Genomic DNA, 20583 nt, shown 5'->3' with positions numbered 1-20583 from the left:
TGTTAGACATTCCCTGAAGTCATTGCAGTATTCAGTTACTAATGTCATCTTCTTTAGGTTTTCAGGTAAAAATAAAAAATAAGCCAATCGAAAATGTAAAGAAAAATTCTGGAAAGTATTGTGGCATTAGAGGAACAAAAGTTTGTATAAATGGACGGAACAGCCTTACGAACCTATTATTTGTGATTGGTCAGTGTAAAGTTACATACTTAGATACACAAACATTGTAGTGATTAGTGTTTACTATTTAGTTACTGTAGTATTTAGGTTAATTTAATAGTTTTTAGAATAATAAATACGTAAGTGGTAGACAGATAATTATATTCAGCAATATGGGGCATTCATTCCAAGAAAATTATCAGCATTTTTGGTAAACGCAAAAGTAAAAAACGACTAATTACTTTGATCACCTTGATATTTTTCAGGAGTTATAGTTTTCGCTGAAAATGGACTCTCGTTTTAGGCATTTTATTTTTTATTTAAAAAATTCATACGTTTTTTTTGAAAATGCAACATAGTGTCTTAAACATTTTTATCTCACGAGCATGTATGTGTATCGCACTGCTCTTAAAATTTTTTTCTGAAAAAATTCAGTTTGACAAATCCGGCCCTGTGCACTTTTACAATGCGCAATGATTAAGGGTGCTGTAAACTACCTACAAACTTAAACACGGAACCGGTTCATAAAATTCATATATTTTTAACACAACTTTATTAAAAAATCAGAACGTTTTGGTGGTGAACCAAAATTCAAAATATTGAAAAAAGACAACAGAAGCCTGAGAAAATACTATACAGCGCCGATGTTTTTGATATAAATTAATAGTTTGTTTTTCAATGTCAACTTAAAAATGCATTAAGCTTATTTAGAAAATAAAAAAGTTATGTTAATCTGCAGTATTTCAAATTATTAGGTAGATTACTTGAAGTATTTTCAGCATTTCAAGTATATTCAAGTACTTGAAGTATTTTCAGTATTTCAAGTATATTCAAGTACCTACTTGTAGTAATGTACTTGGGTTATACTTCAAGTACATGAAGAAAGTACTTGAGACTTGAAGCACTTTCAGTAAAAGTAAGTACTTGGTATTTTACTTGAACACTATTTCAAGAAGTACTTTGTACTTGGTACTTCAAGTACTTTTGTTGAGTACTTTGAACAGCTCGCTTTGGTGTAGATTTGTCGTTTTTCAGTACCATTTTTTTTTGTTGTGTCTGTTTAAAAAAAAAGCTACTGATAATGTAAATGTAAATAAACCAGATAAGGAGTTTTCACTTCTTATTGATATCTCAACTAGAGGTACAATAATTGAGAATAGTACACTTTGTATGCGTACCTTGAAACTCCTTTTTTGATTTTACTTAATACATTTTTGCAAAACAAATTTCCACCTTTTGTAAATATTTTCTATGATTCAAAATGGTACGAAATAGAAACGAATTCATTCAAGACATGTTTAACACTTATTATGAGTAAAACTCAAAAACCTTTGGTTTTTAGTGGCCAGGGATAGATTAATTCGAACCTTAATACTTATATTCTATTAAGGGTCTGTTAAAAAGTAGTTTTTTTTTTAATGTCTGCATGTTTTTAGTTTTGTAAAACTATTTTCAGCTTCTACACCTACTTAAACACTTTGAAATAATTTTTAGCGAAATAATGGCGAACAAAATTATATAACGACGATCACAGTTTGTAACAAAATAATAATTGTGTTGATAAACAAATTATCTTAATTAAACGTAATTAATTAGTAATCATGCAAAACGATGAAGTATTAGTACATAGTACGCCAATAAAAAATGTAATAAACTGCTAAATCTGTTGATACTCCATCATCTAAGAACGTCGGATGGATATTGTGACAAATATATAAAATATAACCACACGTTGAAGGGTTTCGCAGATTTTGCACTTGATAATACTGCAGGAATTTTCAATAAATAATCATCAGGAAAAGTATTTTTTTTTAATTTAATTCTTCACTGATTTGTATACTCATCTGGAATATTTCGTTTCTTCAAAAATGTATGCAGCCCCGCATCAACAATTATTATTACGGTAAACACTTCTCCACGTGGACTTTTTAGATTTCTAAAATAAGTAAATAACACCAGTAATATTGCTTCTAATAAACTATTCATTTCAATAATTACAAAAATACGGCAATTTTCAAAACTACCACTTCGGATTCCCATTTCTTATGAATAATTTAAATTGCAAAAAAATATGAAAACATTTTAATAACTTTGTCGAATGATGTTAATAATTTATTAACTTTGTAGCGTGTTCTGCAGTGTAGATTTTTTTGTGTAAATATTTCCCCTTATTTAAAACTCAATATTATAATGCATTTCTTGGTAATTTTAAAATTAATATTTTATTTACTAAATAAAAGAAAACAGCTAGTCTACAAGCTAATTTAACCACGCATGCTTTGGAAAGTATCTGGCTTTTGATTGGTTTTCACATTTACGTTTTTAAAGCATAAATGCGAAAACTCGAAAGAGCAGTGTTAGTGCAGTCAGTGAGATACTAGTATTCATATATAGTGCTTAGATGAATAGAATTGTACTCTAAAATTCATTAAAATAATTAAAGATACAAGCTTTTTTTCGAATTTGAAGACACGTTTCTTAGTATATGCTCACTATTAAAAAAATTTACTTTAAGTATCAGGTTTTTTGTTTTTGTGTTGTAAAAAATTCATTTGATTTGTGCAGTGTTAAATTAAATATTAAAACAAATTAAGCTCCGTGTAAGTGTAAGAATTCCGATATTGCTGACCTAGCTAAACATAGGAAGTTATATTAAAATAAATTACTGAACTAAAAAACTTGAATAAATTAAATGGATCCCGATGTGAAATTGTGAGTTGTTGAAATTCAGATATCTTTACATAAATTCAATATTTCTCCTTTTCAGCTTTTTCAAAATTGATGATATATCTACAGATTCAGTGAAAATCTTGTGGTACTTTATCCTACAACCAGCTTATAGGTCCAAGTGGGTCGTTCCTTATCTTTCGGTAATCGTTTTGCTGAATGTGTTCCTCACTGCGTTAGCGATAAAAGGAATATTACTCTCCTACGACAAGGACATATTTTTTGCGTCGGGGTGTCTACAAACTTGTTTTTTCTGTATACATGTAAGTACTGTGAACACATACGAGTAGAAAAAAATATTAATTTTAGATAGCAGGCAGTGTGTTAAGTCTACATACACAAAGGCAAAATATACTTAAACTTCTAGAACAAAAATCTAGATTTTGGAAAGTTGGAAAAACTGATAAAATCTCCTTGCACAAACAAAGCTTTAAAAGATTTAACTTCGTAAAGAAAATCACTCGTTCTTACTTTTTATTTTCTTCCGTTTCTCTGTTGTTATTCGATTCGCAGCCTTTCATTGCAGGAATTTTACCAGCAAAATGCTACGTACCAGAAGGATGGTTCTATTACTTGTTATTCATCATGTGGTACTTGTCAGTTATTATTGTCGTTTATATGACAGGAACCGCATGCCTTTTCTATTCGCTTGTAACCTCTTTAATTGAACAGTATCAGTTGTTGGCATACAGATTTAAAAACATTTTCACCGGCAGTCGTGACAATATTTGGAAAAAGTTGCAAGTTTTGGTAGACCATAGCAACTTTTTATTCAGGTTTGTGTTATTGGGTTTACGATGTTTTGAAAACTTGACGCACAACTTTTTTTTCAGCTATTGCGAAGATTTGAACGCGGCATTTAGAAGCATGTTTTTGCTGCTTTTTTTTCTTTCGATAGTTACTGCTTCCGTGTCGATTTTCATTTTTTTGCAACCGTAAGTCTGCACTTTTTAATGTTTTATTGCTAGATTTAAGTAACCAGTTTACAGAGGGTCTTGGTTTAATAGAGTGGCGTGTATGGTCCATTTTTTTGTTGCTCTTATTGAAATGGGGTTTTATTGTGTTCCACTGGAAATTGTGACGGGTACTGTGAGTACATTCCTTTTTATGTAAATCTATTTTGTTTTTACTTTCACATACTTCGAAGTTACAAAATATGGGTGCGATCACTAAATCTGCACAAATTTTAAGTTTTTATTTTCAAGCTTCAATGTAACTATCTTTCTGAAACATAATCCGCGCCAACTGTTTCTTATTTTTGTTTTTGTAAAGGGCTTCCAGCTGGTAAACAGTGATTTGGGGATTTCGGGCAGTTTGAATTTAAAACCTTCTTTGAAAATTTTCTGTGACTTTTGATAAGGATTGTTACTTCCTCTCGAAAGTTTTTTTTTTACAATAATAATTTTTATTACCAGTACAATTACTTCCATCTACAGGAAAATACGCACATCGTCAATTACAATAGAAAAATTATTTAATTGTGTGGTTTAAAGACACATTTCCATAGAAGTCGCAACTTTGTTTTTTGTTGTTTCAGTAAGTAAAAAGAAATAATAGTGTAGTTCTCTTAAATTTTTCTTTTAACGATTCCATCCGAATGTCAGAAATCAATACTGCAAAATCCAACAACAACTACCAAGTCCAAGGTACCTACTAGATTTTAACAATTAAGTTTGCACAAATATTTAGTGATCACACCCATATGTTAAAAAATATAGGTATATATTGCAATTAAAAAATATGCTTAACGCTGATTATTGAAACAACATTAGTAAATAATTATTATATATGTTAGCACTGCAGACATTGAAGGTCCTGGGATTTTCTGACGATGGCTCTCCATTGAGTGCGGTCGGCTGCTTTGCTTTTCCAATATTCGATAACCATTTCCCTTAGATCCCTTTCCACGTCATCCAGCCATCTCAGTTTTAGTCGCCCTTGCATTTTCTTAACACCTTGTAAACGGTTCAACGCTTTAGATGCTCTTCCTATATGCCCTAACCATCTGATTCTTTGCACTCTAATTATCTTGATAATTTTCGGTTCTCCATATACTTCTTCTACTTCCTTATTTGTTCTTCTTCTTCATTGTTCTTGTTCCTTGATATCTCCATATATCTTCCGTAGTATTTTTCGTTCCCCAATCTCTAATCTCTGTACCCATTCTTTAGTTACAATCCAATTTCGCAGCCATATAGTACTGTAGGTCTTATCACCGTTTTATATACTTGTTTCTTCGTCTGTCGTCTTACATTTTTGCTTGTGAGGAACTGTTTCGTCTTCCTAAGTTCATACTGCCTTTCATAATGCATTATTGTATCTCTTCTTTCATTTCGGTCTTATTGGTGATTACTACTCCTAAGTATTTAAACTTTTTTACTTCTTCAAACTCGTATGTAGTTCCATCTTCCACGGTTATCTTCAATGTTTTTTGTAAGTCTTTGTGGTTCGTCATTTTTATTAGTTTTGTCTTCTCTGATAAGGTTAACTGTAATTTTCTTTAATTCGCTTACTGTTCTCGTTACGAACGTTAACTCACCTGCAAATGCTAGATTCTGGTGTCTTTTATCATATATTGTCACAGTCATATAAATATGTAACCTAGTTACGATGGGATTGCTAAACACCCTGCTCGCGATATGATTCCTTCGAGGCCATGGAGTGTCAACACATACCGACAGTAGGGATAGTTGCTGACACTGCAAGGGCTTCGTGGGGTTGACGAGAGTGGGTGGACGGCAGTTGGGTTATGGCAAGAAAAAGAAAAAGAGCCTGTGACATGTTTCTCCCAGCCAAACAGTAAGTAGTTTTATTGTATTGGAATCATTAATAGAAAATAACGTAAATTCACGAACTGGGCTTTTTTACCCCGCTCTACCAACCCCTTAGAACACCTCAGTCGTGACAATATGGTGCCTGATCTGTGGATTCCGCTTCTTCTAATTTACTTACTTCCAGTTCTAGATTGAAAAGAGTGGTTCACATGGGATCTCCTTGTCGTAAACCGGTGGTTACTTGGAAGCTAGGATAGTAAGTATTCCATGACTTCTTACAAGGTTTCTTGTGTTTTCTATCGTTATTCCAGTAATCTAATCATTTTATTTGGTATTTCTAGCTCTTGTATGGCTGTCACTAGTTCTTTCCTATTGATTGTATCATAGGCTTTTTTGAAGTCTATAAACAGTTCTTTTAGCATGAAAATTTGATCTACAGTTGACCTGTGCTTTCTATATCCTGCCTGGTATTCTCCTACAGCTCCTTGCATGTGCTGTTTGAGCCTTCTGTTTATGCATGTAGTTAGTATCTTGTAGGTTACATCTAGTAGCGCTATTGCGCGGTAATTTTCGCATTTTGTGTTGTCACCTTTCTTTAATATCGGGCACAGTACCGCTTCTTCATGTATTTCTTGTACTAATTCTTCTCCTCCATACTTCAACATCTCGGGTCTTATTTCATTGTTGCCTGGAGCTTTGTTGTTCTTCATTTGTTTTAGTATTTCTCGGATTTCTTGTACGTCTGGCTCGCTTATTTCATTCTGATCTTCTAACCTATCGTTACTGAATTCGCTTATGTCTTGATCTGTGCTCTGTTCGTTTAATAGTTCTTCGAGGTATTCCGCCCATCGTTTTACACTTGCTTGGTCGTCTCCTATGAAATTCCCTTCTTTATTTTTGCAATAGATTACTTTTTGTTGATGACCTTTCTTCTCTCGTTTGACATTTTGGTAAAAATTCCTTACTTACAGAAGGTTTCTTCAATCTGTCGCATCTGTGCTTCCATATTCGTACGTTTTTTTTTATGTTGTCTTGTTGGTACTGCTTTTGATGTTTTTCTTTTCTTGTTCTCATGTACGTCTCTCTTGCTTTTCTTCCAGTTTCTAATGCTGTTCTACATTCGTCATCAAACCATTCCGCTTTGTTCGTATGGCTTGTCTTGAATCCTATTACGTCTTTTGTGGTAGTCCATATATTGTTTTGTAGCATTTCCCATTTTTCTTCTAGTGAGTCTGTCTTTCTGTTTTTCTTTATGTTGTCTGTCAGTTTTTGATCGTACAATTGTTGTATGCCCCCTTCTTTGAATTTTCTTAAATCTGTGTCTCGTTGTGCCCTGTCAATTTTTTCCTTTTTTGGTATTTCTTCTTCAATATGTGATATTACTAAAATGAGGTCTGTACTTGATTCAGCACCTCTATAACTTCTTATGTTGGTGACTAGTTGTGCATTTCTTTTGTCTATTAATACATGATCTATTTGGTTGATCTTCTTGTCATCTGGAGATATCCAAGTATGTATTTTTTTGCTTGCAAAAACTGTGCTTTTTACTATCATGCTGTTTTCCTGTGCGAATTCTCTTAGCTTTTCTCCATTTTCGTTTGTTTCTTGGTGTTTACTGCCTTTCCCGATTATATGCCGATATCCCATCCCTTTACTTATTTTGGCGTTCGCGACTCCTATAACAATTTTGATGTCATATTTTGGTAGTTTCTAGTATTCTTTCTCTAATTATTCATAGTATTCTGTTTTTGTTTCTAGGTCTTTTTCTTCCGTCGGTGCGTGTAAATTTATCAGACTGATTTTTCTACACCTGCTTCGCAGTCTCAGGTAGCACAATTTTTGGGAGATTGGTTTGAACGTGACTACTGCTCTTTTTAGGTTCTTTCTTACGACTTGTTATGTCGTACCTTTGTAGTTCTAATGTAAGCTGTCGTAGAGCCCCTTTTGGACAGTCCATGATGCAATCTTAAGTTTTTGGCTCTTCTTTCCTTATTACTCAATTCGTTTTCCGTATGCTTTACGTGAGTCGTCATCATTTTCTGGTGTTTATTTGTTACTTTATGGGCTAATCGTTTTTTGAGTTTTTTTTGGGTCGGAGAGATTTCTTTACAAGTTCGTCGAGATTGTCGCCCCATTCCCAAACTTCCCCTCAGAGTATCAGCTTTTTGTATCCGACTTTAGTCTCCCTCCCCTTCGCTTTTTCTTCGGCCGCTATCACCCTTCTTTTATATCTCGCTTTCTCTTTTCATATAACCGTCATCTATGAATATCTCTGTTTCTTTTAGTTTGTTTTTTTGCTTCATAATGGTTCCTTTCCTATCCCACCTTTCAACTTTAGCTTCTATTATGTTGTTTTTCTAGTTAACTACTCTAGCTGCTTGTATCTTTGCCTGACTCCTATCTTTTCTTTTATAAGTTGCTCTACATATTGCTCTGTTGATGTTTCGTTTCCTTGTATTTTCTCCCCTTTAATTACAATGTTGTCCTTTCTTTCGATTTTTTCTACCTTCTTTACGTATTTTTCTACTCTCCGCAATCTTTCTTTCAGTTCTTGGTTTTCTTTGGTTAATATTTGTATCTCCTGCTGATATGTTTTTGGATTTTCTTTTATTTCCGCTATGTCTACCACTATTTTTTCGAACATCTTCTTTATTTCATCCATTTCGTCAGCTGTTGTTGTCCCTTGGGGTCTCTGTGTATCTTTTTCCTTTGTGGTGACGATGACGGTGAGAGTGAGGATTCTGTTTTCTGCTTTAGTAACTCTAGCTCTTTTAAATTTTCTTTGGTATCTTCGACTCTTGTATTGCCAGTACGGACCTGTTTCGTTGCGCCGCGATAAGAACTTCACCCAGACTATCTCTTCGGAGATTAGGTTCTTTTAATTTGTTCTTCTCGCTTCTAACTGTTGTACTCACCGCATGAATGTTCCGCAGATTGTTTCACTTTTCCAATTCCTCCCTTTCTGTGCATTTCGCTATAATCGCTCGATATCTCCCAAATTTTGAGTTAGATTTCGATTCACACTGTGTCATTCACCAGGGCCGGACTTTTCCGGTGGTAGTAAATAATTGCATTATCATTATATCCACAAATTATCTGCTAACCGACACCTATTCACCAACATACGGAGTGCTTTGTGTTGAAAAATTACTTTTGAAATAAAAAATAAAATGGACGCATTGAATTGAATCTCACAAGTAGTGAGATTACATGATCTACGCGGCCCAGTGGTTTGGTGTATTATAACTAGAGTAATCCTTTTGTCATAAAATTCAGCCAAAAATCTATTATGGCTCCAGCTTGTGTGAGCAGTAGCACCATCGTGCTAAAAGTAACCACAACCTAACTCATCATCAGCCAGTTGATTTAAAAAAGGAGTTAAAATTTCGTTTCGGTATCTTCTTTGAAAACATCATTTATCTTATTGTTAAAACACTAAAAAACTCTTTACTATAAAAAAAAACCGGACAATAATTCTTGCGTTGACTAATCGTAGCCCAAACACCGACTCTCTGAGGCTGTTGGGGCAACTCATTGAAAAAATGTATTTTGCTATACTTCTGTAGTTAAGATATTTTAAGTTACTTTCTCGCTGGTCATAAATGTTGGAACCCACTGTATCTAATTTCTAAATTTCTTTGCGGTTTTACATGTATTCTTGCGGGCACAGAACGACAGTTTTGGTTTTTTTCAGGTGCTTAAAATAGATGAAATTGTCTATGATTCAAAATGGTACGAAATAGAAACGAATTCGTTCAAGAAATGTTTAACACTTATTACCTGTAGAGCACAAAAACCTATGGTATTTAGTGCCCATGGATTGGTTAATATAAATCTTAATACTTATGTTTTGGTAATGTTTTATCAAAAGGTTAATTACTTTTTTATATATATGCATGTTTTTAGATTTGTAAAACTGTTTTCAGTTTCTATACATATTTAAATACATTCAAAGAATTTTCAACAAAACAATAACCTATCAATTTATCACAGTGGCAAACATTGCAACAGTAGGACGGAGGGTACTGTGATTATGGAATACATATAACAAGTTGGGAAATATGTTAATACTCGTCCTGTAAGAAGTCAGTGTTTAAATGCTTCATAAAATCACTACTGTAATAACTAGTTAATTAAGACACCTAAAAGAGTAATAAATAACATTCAATATTTATGTTCTTATTATGTGTTATATCTATTAACTTTACTGAGATGTGGTTATAAGTCTTTTAGAAGTTGCTTTACACACAGTGTTACCACCTACAACATACAAATAAAATAAAAATGATCTAGGACTGCACTACCAGGGAACTGAAAAGTGTAACATTGATGTTTTCTTGAGTTTAAACTCTTACATAGCATTCGGGAAAGGAACAAGTGATCTATATATCCATCTGGTATCCAATTATTCCTGTAAACAATATGGCCCTCCCCCTGTGTTTGTCCTCGATGTCTCCTTCAAAGAAATATATCAAGCATCTGACAAAGTATTCATTTAAATAATGATGAAATTAAAGCAATTTTCAAAACTATTACTCCAGGTTCCAAGTTCTCATGAATAATATAAAACGCAAACCAATTATTATTAATATGAAAATGTCTCGTTGAATGAAATTAATAATTCATTACCTTTAGAATGTATTCTACAGTGTAGTTCTCTTTGTTTCAAAACATTTCCGCGTCTTTAAAATGTAGAAGTAATATTTTACTTCCATTATCGCTAATTTTCAGTTTATATTTTATTGACTACAATAAAAAAAACTATTTAATTTAACAGCGCATGTTTGATTGTTGGATGGTGGTTGTCTCTAAAAGCACAAACGCGAAAACTTGAAAGAATATTGCAGTGTTAGCTAAGTAAGAAGTGAGATATCTAGTGTTTGTTGTCCAACGAGAACAAAATCTACTCTAGATGCATTCTGATCGTAAGCTATCGATATTTAAATTTTTTTACGCAAATTCAAACCTGTCATTTTTCAGATATTTCGAAATTAACGACATATCTTCAGACTCAGTCAGAGTTTTGTGGTACGTTTGCCTGCATCCAGCTTTTAACTCCAAATGGGCTAATATTTATGCATTCGTAAATGTTTCGTTGAATTCTCTGTACATTGCGTTAGCAATTAAAGGGATATTGCTTTCCTACAACCAAGACATATTTTTGACGTCGGAATATTTACAAACTTGTATTCTATGTACGCATGTATGTAGATGCAACCTAGAATATAAACATTCATTTAAAAAGACATCAAATTTTAGATAATGGGTAGTTCGTTAAATATACACATTCGAAGATAGAACTTACTTAATCTGCTTGAACAAAAATCGAGGTTTTGGAAAAGAGGAACAAACGATAAAAAACCGTTGCGTCTACAAAGTTTGAAAAGATTTCACTTCGTCAAGAAAATCATACGCTGTTACTATTTACTTTCGTTCCTTTCGTTAGTATTATTTGATTTGCAGCCTTTTGCCGTGGGTGTATTGTCTGTAGTATTCTATGTACCAGAAGGATGGTTCTATTATTTATTGTTTCCCCTGTGGTACATATCAATTATTGCTTTTACTTCCATGATAAGAACAGCTTGCCTTTTTTGTTCTCTTGTAACTTCTCTAATTGTACAGTTTCAACTGTTGGCAGAAGGATTTAGGGATATGTGTAACAATAGTCGTGATAACATTTGGAAACAGCTAAAGGCTTTGGTCGATCATAACAACTTTTTATTAAGGTGTGCAAAACATTCCAAGTCATGTAAAGTTTATACCATACCACGTTTTTTTTTTCAGTTATTGCGAAGAACTTAATGTGGCATTTAGAAGTATATTTTTACTTCTTTTTCTGATTACAATAGTGTCTGCATCGGTATCTATTTTCATTTTTATGCAACCGTAAGTTTACGCTTTTAACTTCTTCACTTTTAAATTTATATAAGCAATTTCACAAGGGAGCCTTGGCTAATAGAGCCAAATGCATGGTCCATTTTCTTGTTGCCATTATTGAAATAGGTTTTTATTGTGTCCCACTGGAAATCGTCACCAGCACTGTAAGTGTACCTATGTAAACTCGGGTTGTGTTCTTACTTTTGACTTAATCCAAATTTTCATTTGGTGTATATACCGAGTGTTGGGCTGAATTTGCATTAAAAAAAATTGTTACTTTCATGGACAATAATTGGTGGAAGAAAACTATATATTTTCAGGCATAAAACGACTGCTGTACTATTTCAATTTTTTTTTCAGGCCCTTAAAATAGATAATATGCTTTATGATTCAAAATGGTACGAAATAGAAAAGATCCCCTTCAAGAAATGTGTAACACTTATTACGAGTAGAGCTCAAAAACCTATGGTGTTCACTGGTCATGGACTGGTTAACATGAATCTTAATACTTATGTTTTAGTAAGGCTTTATCAAAATGTTTCAAGTTATTTAATGCCTTTTTCTAGATTTGTAAAACTGTTTTCAGTTTTTACACATACTTAAACTCATTTCAGCAACCGTAAGTGGGATAATCATACTTCTTATGGATAATACAGCTGATTTAAAATTTTTAAACGTGTTAAGTGCGTCTAGTTTAGTTAAACTTCTTGTAAATTGAGGTAATTTTGACAGAAATGTGCACATAATATAACACACCTCTTTTCAGGAATATATCAATTATATCATAGATAATAATTAAAAGATGTTGTGCTTTTATTTTATATTTTTGTATTTTGAATTAAATAAGAACTTTATGAACGCCTTGTTTTTTTAAACAAACTGAAGCTACAGCCAGTGTCGTATTGAGGACATGGGGGTCCACCGGAAAATTTATAAAGTATTGGCGTATTGTATACTGATGTGGTCTGGGTATTATTACTATTATTATTTTCAGTTTTGCTGGCGACATTGACGTTTTGAAAAAATTATGTTGTTTGAGAATTCCGCTTCTTTAAAAAGTTATAAAATTAGATTATGTTTTGTGATAACCGCTATAAAATGGTGTAATTAACATCCCCGCAACTCCTGCACCTTTGTGGAATATATTTAAAGAAGGTAACTACTGGGAAAAAAATAGAGAGATTCTCAATTTCCCAGTATATGCTTAACTTCCACTGTTTATGTTTATACTTCGACCGAATTCGACTTTTAACACGTTCAGATTACAAGCATCAGCGGTTAAAAGAAAATGGAATTTGGTTGATTTTGTGTCCTCAACGCAGAGGAAAGGACACAAAACAATCTTAAAATATCTTCATGGGTTCACAGCATTCGGTGTTTGTAATTTCAAAATTAAATTACAAAATATTGTTATACAATTGTTGATTTTTTTCCAAAAAACTGGATGCTAATTATAAAAAGTCGACACGGATTCATAAATCACACATTCAGATTAACAATTTATCGTCTTTCCTATAACTTAAAATGTTTGGAAGATTTCAGTACTTCAGCACGCTTTTACCATTTTAAAGTTAAATTGTAAAATACAATTTTGATTTTTTTCCCAAAAATCTCCATGTCTATCCTATAAAATTAAATATATATATTATACCAAAAAAGGGGCAAATTAGTAGTAGGTAAAATGGTACATGCACCCCATATTTGTTTTTTAATTTATTATAAGGTGATTTATCATTTTTTTTTTTTAAGAAAACGGCAATTTTGACGTTGAACAGGTATTTTTTTTATTTTTTTCTAAAAATCTCAGTCAGCGGCTTCTAATGGATCCGCTCGAATCATGGTCAGAATCTTAGCAACCCACAACTTTTTAAAAAATAACCTTAAAAATGGGATGAAATGTTAAAAAAAGCATAAAAAAAAACTTCACGACAAAAATTGACGTTTTTGAAAAAAAGTGGGGTGAAACGGACCATTTTACTTTCAACTGATTTCAATTTAGAAATTTCATCTAAAACGTCCCATAATCCAATCCTTAAACCCGAGTTATTCCGATGAGAAGTGGATCTGAAATAACAAACAATGATTTTGGAATCACCAAAATTTATATTTGGTAATTTATTCGGCAAAATTCTAAAATGATGTCATTATTGTTTTCATTAACGATTTACCACAGTTACGGTAACCCTAAAATTTTCAAAAATTTTAGAGCATTCGGCTTTGCAGTTTCAAAATTAAATTGGAAGATGATTTGACTTTTTCTCCAAAGATCTGGATGTCTAGAATAAAAACTTAACAGGGGTTCATAAACCGCATGTATCTTTTTTCACAAAATTTGAAAAAACAGCCGGCTGAAGCTGTGTTGTCTAGATAATATCAACGTGGTTGGCTAAACGCGTCGACAATGTTTGTGTTTTCGATGTTGTGAGGTAAAAAACTTTGTAGAGTTATCTTGCACCGAGTGAGCAAAGATTTAAAAAAAATGCAGAAACTAAAAATATCAAAAAGGTAAGTAATCCTTTTTTTAATTTTAAAACTAATTAAGAAAAAGATTTTTCTAATAAATTGACTTCATTTATCCACCAAACTTAGTAAACATATTTTTTTTCATATTTTCTGTTTTTTAATTAATAGAGAGAGAACAGTCAAAAATTAGCTTTCGTCACTATCCTTGCCTTTATTTGTTGTACTATATTTTTCTGAATCGCACCAAGTGGATATATGCCGATTTTTTTAATAAAATTTGACATCGCTCGCTGCAGTTCTCTGATCACGACTTGAGAAGAATTGCGGTTCTCCGCGCAATTCGCTCTTCGAGGAAGGAATTGCATCACTAGGCGCAATCGCATTAGTGGCCGTTTTTACGAAGCGACGACCGCTATAAAAATGTTTTCATTTTTATAGCGGTCGTCGCTTTTAACCTGGGCCAAATAGCCAACGAGGACGTTAGGGTGGACATTCGAATGGCTTCGCTTGGTACGGGCAGTGTCCTCTAAAGAGTACTGGCAGAGCGCGGCAGTACTAAGCGTATTTACGTTACATTCTACAGTAATTCAGATAATATTTCCGCTTCTTCTGAAACACAGTCAATTCTTGGTGTATTTTAGAGAGTATTCGTCAACAAAAATTTATTTATAATTTTTTACGCACCAAGAAAATAATTTTTCAATTTAATTTTAACTGTGTGAGTCCTTTTATTAATGAACCGGATTTTCACGAGAGAGAAGTACCTATTACATAGGTCCTTGTCAGTTATTATTATTATTATTAAACGAGTTCATCGGACGAAAAGACACTTTTGTGTTTTCTCCTTTTTTATTGATTATTATCGATGTTCATTCGTCGCTGCTCTGGCATATTAACCCAAACATTACAAATAAATTACATCTTACAATAATTACATAATGCCTAAGTTCCCTTTTTAGATGTTATGTACATCGAGAAAAATATCAGGTAATGTTGCATCTAATAAAATATTTATGGTAACTAATTCCTAAGGTACCGTTACCAAGCTCTTATGAATATTGTAAAAGATGAAAGCATACGAACTATTATTACAAAAATGTGTTTGCTAAACTCAGTCAGTAGTGGATGCACACTCGTTACATGTGGTTTTATATGTGGCATTCTTTGTTTTTAATATTTAAAAATATTGTTGATTATCAGGTATTTACAATTTAAAAATGTGTTACCTACTTACTTCACCATTGTTTTAAATTTTATGAGCGCACTGTAAATATACCTAATAATTTATAAAACTTGGATTAGTCGCGCATGTTTCCAGACTTGTGAGCTTTTGATTCGTTGTTTATGTTTGTATTACTTGAAGTATAAAAGCGAGAATTTAAATAAATTTCGAGTCAGTTAAATAATAAGTGCGACTCCAGTGTTCGTAAGTGTTGAGACAGTACGTATTCTTTCTTGTCGCAAATTAACTAAATAAATAAATATTTTTACAATGACATATCAAGCTAACTAACCAATAACTAGAATATCACACATTATTAAGAAAAAGCTTATTTCTGATAATTCACTTTCACTACACCAAATTGACTAAGAATATGGTTTAATCTCAAATGGTATAATCTTATCTAGGACCTGCCAACTGTAAGAACTAAGAAAAGTTCATATTAAGACATTAGTGACATAAAAGTTTTAGCCAAATTTTCGTTCCAAGATGCTTCCGTTTTGTTGAAAATACAGAGACGTAGGTACCTAAATGGATCCTAATCTTCAACCGTGAGACCTTAATATTAGGGTACAATTTAAAAAAATGAACAATTCTCTTCCTTTTCAGTCTTTTTAAAACTGATGATATATCCACAGTTCCCGCGAAATTACTCTGGCATTTTTTCCTCCGACACTTTTTTAACTCTAAATTGTCCTTTGCTTACACTTTCATAACCCTCGGGTTATGCTTTTTGTGCACAACGTTAGCAATAAAAGGAATATTACTTTCCGACAAAAGCGACGTATTTTTTATTTCAGAAAATATACAAACTTGTGTTTTAATGGCTCATGTAAGTATGACATACAATACATACATACTAAAATAGGTTGTAACCAAACACTAAATTTAAGATAACTGGCAATGTGTTAAATTTGCAAGCTACCAAACAAGATTTGCTTTACCTGCTTAAACAAAAATCGAAGTTTTGGAAAGTTACAGATTTTGATAATAAATTATTAAGTAACGAAAGCTTAAAAACAAATAATTTCATGAGGAAGTTTGTTCGCTACGCCGTTATTATCAGCGTACTTACGGCAGTTTTGTTTGATTTGCAACCTTTTGTGACAGGATCTTTACCTTCGGTTTGCTATGTGCCAGACGGTTGGTTTGGTTACTTAACTGTCATGTTGTGGTATTTATCTATGATTACTTCTATTTCTGTGACAGGAACGGCGACTCTTTTTTGCACGCTTGCAGTATCCTTAGCTGAACAGTTTCATCTATTGGCACATAATTTTAAAAGCATGTGCAACAACAGGTCCGATGATATTTGGAAAGAATTAGAAGTTTTGGTTGAACACCACAACTTTTTGATAAGGTTAGCAAAGATTACACAGAAAATCACATTAAAATTTTTTGCAAAGTTGTTCCATTAAATTTTGCTCACTTTCGAAACAAATATTTTAAAATATTACAAACTTCAAATTAGTCGAAATGACATGCAGGTCATAAAATTTTTTTTAGATTCATTCAAAACTTTCTGGGGCAACTTTGAGGTAATTGTTAAAGTTGGTAATATTTTTCAGAAATACACATTTCTTTTCAGTTATTTTGGAAAGTTAAATACGGCCTTTGGGAATATGTTTCTACTTCTTTTTATAATTTCTATATCTTCTGCCTCTGTAGCTGTTTTCATTTTAATGCAACCGTAGGTTTTTTTAACAATTACTCTAATTACAATTTAACTAGTTAATTTTATAGGGGTATCTGGACCAACAGAATCAAATGTGGAACATACTTTTGTAGTGTTATAATTGAAATAGGTTTTTACTGTGTTCCGGCGGAAATTGTCACAAACACCGTAAGTGTAAACTATTTTATTTTTAAAGTTTAAAACACATATACCTAAACAAAAAATCAATTTGTGGCACCAAGTAACGCAAAGTTAGTCATTTTTCCTAATACCAAAAATTTTATAAATGTAGAAATTAAATCTGTTTAATAGCCTAGTTACCCGATTGTGTAATATGTTCTTAGTTAGTGTCAAAAATCCCCTTGGAGCTTTTATTTTATTATAGCTCTTTTTTGGTGTACCAGAATACAAGTTCTGCTTATTTTTTAGGCTCTCAGACTTGATCGTGTTTTATATGACTCTGGATGGTATGACATAAATACCATTTCTTTAAAAAAATGTTTACCACTTGTTACCAGTAGAGCTCAAAGACCTATGGTGTTCAGTGGCTATGGACTGATAAATATGAACCTCAACACTTATGTTTCCGTAAGATTTTGATGTAAGATGTTTTCTTTAACATGACTGTTCCTATGTCTTAGATATGTAAAACTGTGTTCAGTTTTTACACTTATTTAAATTCTGTCAAAAAACTGTGAACGAAATAATGCTAGTTAGTATGCTTAACCAAAGTCATTATTTATTTATGCCCTATTCAATATAACGAAAATTTACATTACAAAATATTTGTAATATTTTTACACTTACGTGAAAATAGTGTTGTACTTGATATATAAATTTCATATTATAGAAATTCGAAAGGACATATTTGACAATTATAAAATAAGACCAATTTCTGTTTGAATGCTTAGTTATTTTGAATAAGGTAAAAAATAAACTCCTTAGTGTAATTTTTTTAACGCAGGATTCTTGCACATTAAATGTATTTTTCAAAATTCTGTGCCTACACTGCTTAAAATAAAGAATTCATAAAAAATGTTGTTTTTTTTTATTCAAAATTTTCGTGCCTTATTGTATACAAAGAAAGATTACTTATTTCAAGATTAAAATTGTAAAAATTAACTTCAACTCTCTCTTAGTTCGAATCATCACAAACACTGTAGGAATTGTGGCGCGTCTTCTCGTCCGAACACTCTTCTTTACCGAACTGGGTAGTAAGGTTACGTACTCGTTTCCTTGCACAATTTTTAAAGTGATCACGTTTCCTTAGCAAAAGAATCTCAAACGATTGTTTCATTTAGGATTTAGATCGTACATTTGGTGACAGTGTCGCTATTTAGGTGAAAACTACAACGTTTTCACCAATCTCAATGTCACTTTGCAACATCACTAATTCCACAAATGAACCATTACAAATATCGAGTGAGAAGCTATGAAGTGGTATTAGTCAGTTTTACACATCTCGGATTAAAAAAATATTAATAAACTGATTTTGCTGAGATCTGTTGCTGAGAAGGACTGTGGCGTCCAATGAGACACATTTTCGTTTAAACAATTGCCCTGATAATGAATTTGCAAACTAAATTACGAGTACCGTCAATTTTAACAAGTGTTTCACTCACTATTAATAAGAAGTAACGAAGAGATCCTTAAGATATGAAATTATCTTTCCTTATTTTTAATTTTTCAAATGTGATTTCGTATTGCTTTTTTTCAGCGCAAGAATCAAATTTCAAATTTCGGACACCACAATACCATAGCTAAATTTACGTACTACATAAAAGTAATACAGAAAAGAATTTGTTCTTGCTTTCTAATCGAATTTTATAAATATACAGAAGATAAAAGGAAATTTTGCGCTACTGTGATGTACTTACTCGTAATTAAATATATTTATTGTTACCAAATAAACCTATGCGCCGCCCCGGTACGACGCCTTTGGGTTCTAGTCTATACGGGGACGATGACTCATTGTCCGTGACGGCGGCCGGAGAAGAGCCTGGAAGCAGAAGTCGCGACGGGTGTTCGAGAATAAGCCTAGAAGCGGTGACGGAGACCTCCGGAGAGCAGCTAAGACAACGAGAGCTGAATTCAGTTAACAAGTCGAGTCCAACGAGTGTCGCGAAAACCCAGTGAAATTGGCCGGAATTATTTTGTACATAATCGCTCTGTATTAAGTCGTGTAAATTCGAATTATTAAGAAATAAATTGATCAGTTTAACCCACGCCGATTTTTATTCACCGATCAACGCAACAATATACATATTATGAACAAATGTTACTGTAGTCGTTAAAAAACACAAAATAATATCACGTACACTCAAATTATAGAAAAAATAAGCATCTCCAGGTTTAATTCCTGTTAATTATATAATCTAATAACTAAGACCATAAAGATATCCCAGTATGTAGTTGAAAATATATAAAACATCACTTTTGTTATAAAATCTCATCAAAATTTCTGTTCAGATTTTATTATATTCGCTTCACTAAGCTTTAATATACATATAAAATAAGCAATAACACAACTCAAGCAACACAATCTGGTAAAATAAACGTTTACATTAATCCACTATTAAATTATGCTGATATACGCTCCAGGGGGGATGTTTTGATTTCAGCGAAAAATATTTTTTTAAGGAGTTCTTTAATTCATACGCTTGTTTTTCCCGGAGGGGATTAGGTAATTATTACATGTTCTCTCATCGATTATAATTTTTTTTTTAATTTCGATTAAATTTTAGACAAATATTTCGGCTAATTTATGTTTTTGTTTCAAAGCTGCTAAACACACTGAGAATTAATCTAAAATAAAGTAGTAGCCGACCGGGCGCCGATGGTGTAGCAACAGCCTTAAGTTGAGAGGAGAATGCTTGCTAGGTTAATTTAAGCGCTTTAATTAGTTTTACAACTTTATGGGTAAATGCACTTTATATTTAACGTAAATAAAACTTTAATTAATATGCTGCACCGTAATTTTGGTAAAAATCATTCTGTGGTGAGTTTCAACAAATTTAAGCACTTAATTAATTTTTTGAGAGAGTCCTCTTGTTTTCACGGGAGCGATTAACTACCTACACATTCCCTCATCTGTTGCGATCTTTAACAAAATTATTCTTCATTTTATCCAGGTATCGATGTTTGTTCGTTACTGCCCTTACATCAGAACCCGAACATTACGGATAAATTGCATCTTACAATAATTACAAGACTAATATCCGATATTGTTGTATATAATAAAATGTTTCTAATTCCTAAAGTACAGCCAGCAAGCTCTTATGAATAATATATAAGATAAAGACACACGAAGTATTTCTATAAAAATTTCTTTGTTAAGCTCGGTCAATAGCTAATCAACCTTCGTTATATGTGGTTCGTATATGTGGCATTGTTTGTTTTAAATAATTGAAAATAAATTGATTTTATTTAAAATTTAAAAATGTGTTGTTATAACTCTGCCGTTGTTTTAAAATTTATGAACTTGCGATAATTATGTGCAAAAGTTGAATTAGTTGCGCATGTTTTCGGACTTGTGAGCTTTCGATTGGTTGTTTGTGTTTGTATTACTTGAAGTATAAAAGGGACGATTTCAATAATAGTGTTAGTTACAACATAATAAGTTCGTCTTTACTTTTAAGGTGTTTAATGTTTTGAAATTTACGTAACAAACACTTACGGAATAAAGT

General features: G+C 32.3%; 2 protein-coding genes across 3 annotated transcripts; one reads left to right on the top strand and one right to left on the bottom strand.

Moving 5' to 3' along the window:
• Positions 1-5962: 5962 nt before the first annotated feature.
• LOC135127350 (uncharacterized) lies at positions 5963-7617 on the bottom strand. Its single transcript, XM_064053796.1, has 3 exons — positions 7551-7617; positions 6626-7336; positions 5963-6534 (listed from the first exon to the last, which is right to left on the bottom strand). Exons 1-3 carry the CDS (start codon positions 7615-7617, stop codon positions 5963-5965), a joined length of 1350 nt encoding a protein of 449 aa, XP_063909866.1.
• A 7819-nt stretch (positions 7618-15436) lies between these two features.
• LOC135126538 (uncharacterized) lies at positions 15437-17644 on the top strand. 2 transcript variants are annotated; one of them, XM_064052565.1, is made up of 7 exons: positions 15437-15641; positions 15688-15773; positions 15832-16054; positions 16116-16582; positions 16811-16912; positions 16966-17065; positions 17327-17644. In XM_064052565.1, exons 2-7 carry the CDS (start codon positions 15754-15756, stop codon positions 17495-17497), a joined length of 1083 nt encoding a protein of 360 aa, XP_063908635.1. In that variant the 5' UTR covers positions 15437-15641; positions 15688-15753; the 3' UTR covers positions 17498-17644. The 2 variants fall into 2 exon arrangements, with proteins under 2 accessions (XP_063908635.1, XP_063908634.1); XM_064052564.1 differs by having other exon boundaries at positions 15437-15773.
• Positions 17645-20583: the final 2939 nt, after the last annotated feature.

This window comes from Zophobas morio, unplaced genomic scaffold (genome assembly GCF_036711695.1).
Source record: "Zophobas morio isolate AGI-343-1 ecotype UQ-CSIRO unplaced genomic scaffold, CSIRO_AGI_Zmor_V1 ptg000011l, whole genome shotgun sequence".
Taxonomy (NCBI): Eukaryota; Metazoa; Arthropoda; class Insecta; order Coleoptera; family Tenebrionidae; genus Zophobas; species Zophobas morio.
The sequence above is the reverse complement of the archived record's forward strand: the minus strand, read 5'-3'. Positions and strand labels throughout refer to the sequence as shown.

What these genes read in the sequence shown, in the direction of transcription:
- LOC135127350 (XM_064053796.1), bottom strand. Translation starts at nt 7,617, where the DNA reads ATGGACTGTCCAAAAGGGGCTCTACGACAGCTTACATTAGAACTACAA. An exon ending in AAGGTACGACATAACAAGTC is followed by an intron (nt 7,337 to 7,550) that starts GTAAGAAAGAAC and finishes AAATTGTTATAG; the next exon opens with GAGTCGCGAACGCCAAAATA. An exon ending in ATTGAAGAAACCTTCTGTAA is followed by an intron (nt 6,535 to 6,625) that starts GTAAGGAATTTT and finishes GGAATTTCATAG; the next exon opens with GAGACGACCAAGCAAGTGTA.
- LOC135126538 (XM_064052565.1), top strand. Translation starts at nt 15,754, where the DNA reads ATGGATCCTAATCTTCAACC. An exon ending in ATGGATCCTAATCTTCAACC is followed by an intron (nt 15,774 to 15,831) that starts GTGAGACCTTAA and finishes CTTCCTTTTCAG; the next exon opens with TCTTTTTAAAACTGATGATA. An exon ending in CACCACAACTTTTTGATAAG is followed by an intron (nt 16,583 to 16,810) that starts GTTAGCAAAGAT and finishes ATTTCTTTTCAG; the next exon opens with TTATTTTGGAAAGTTAAATA.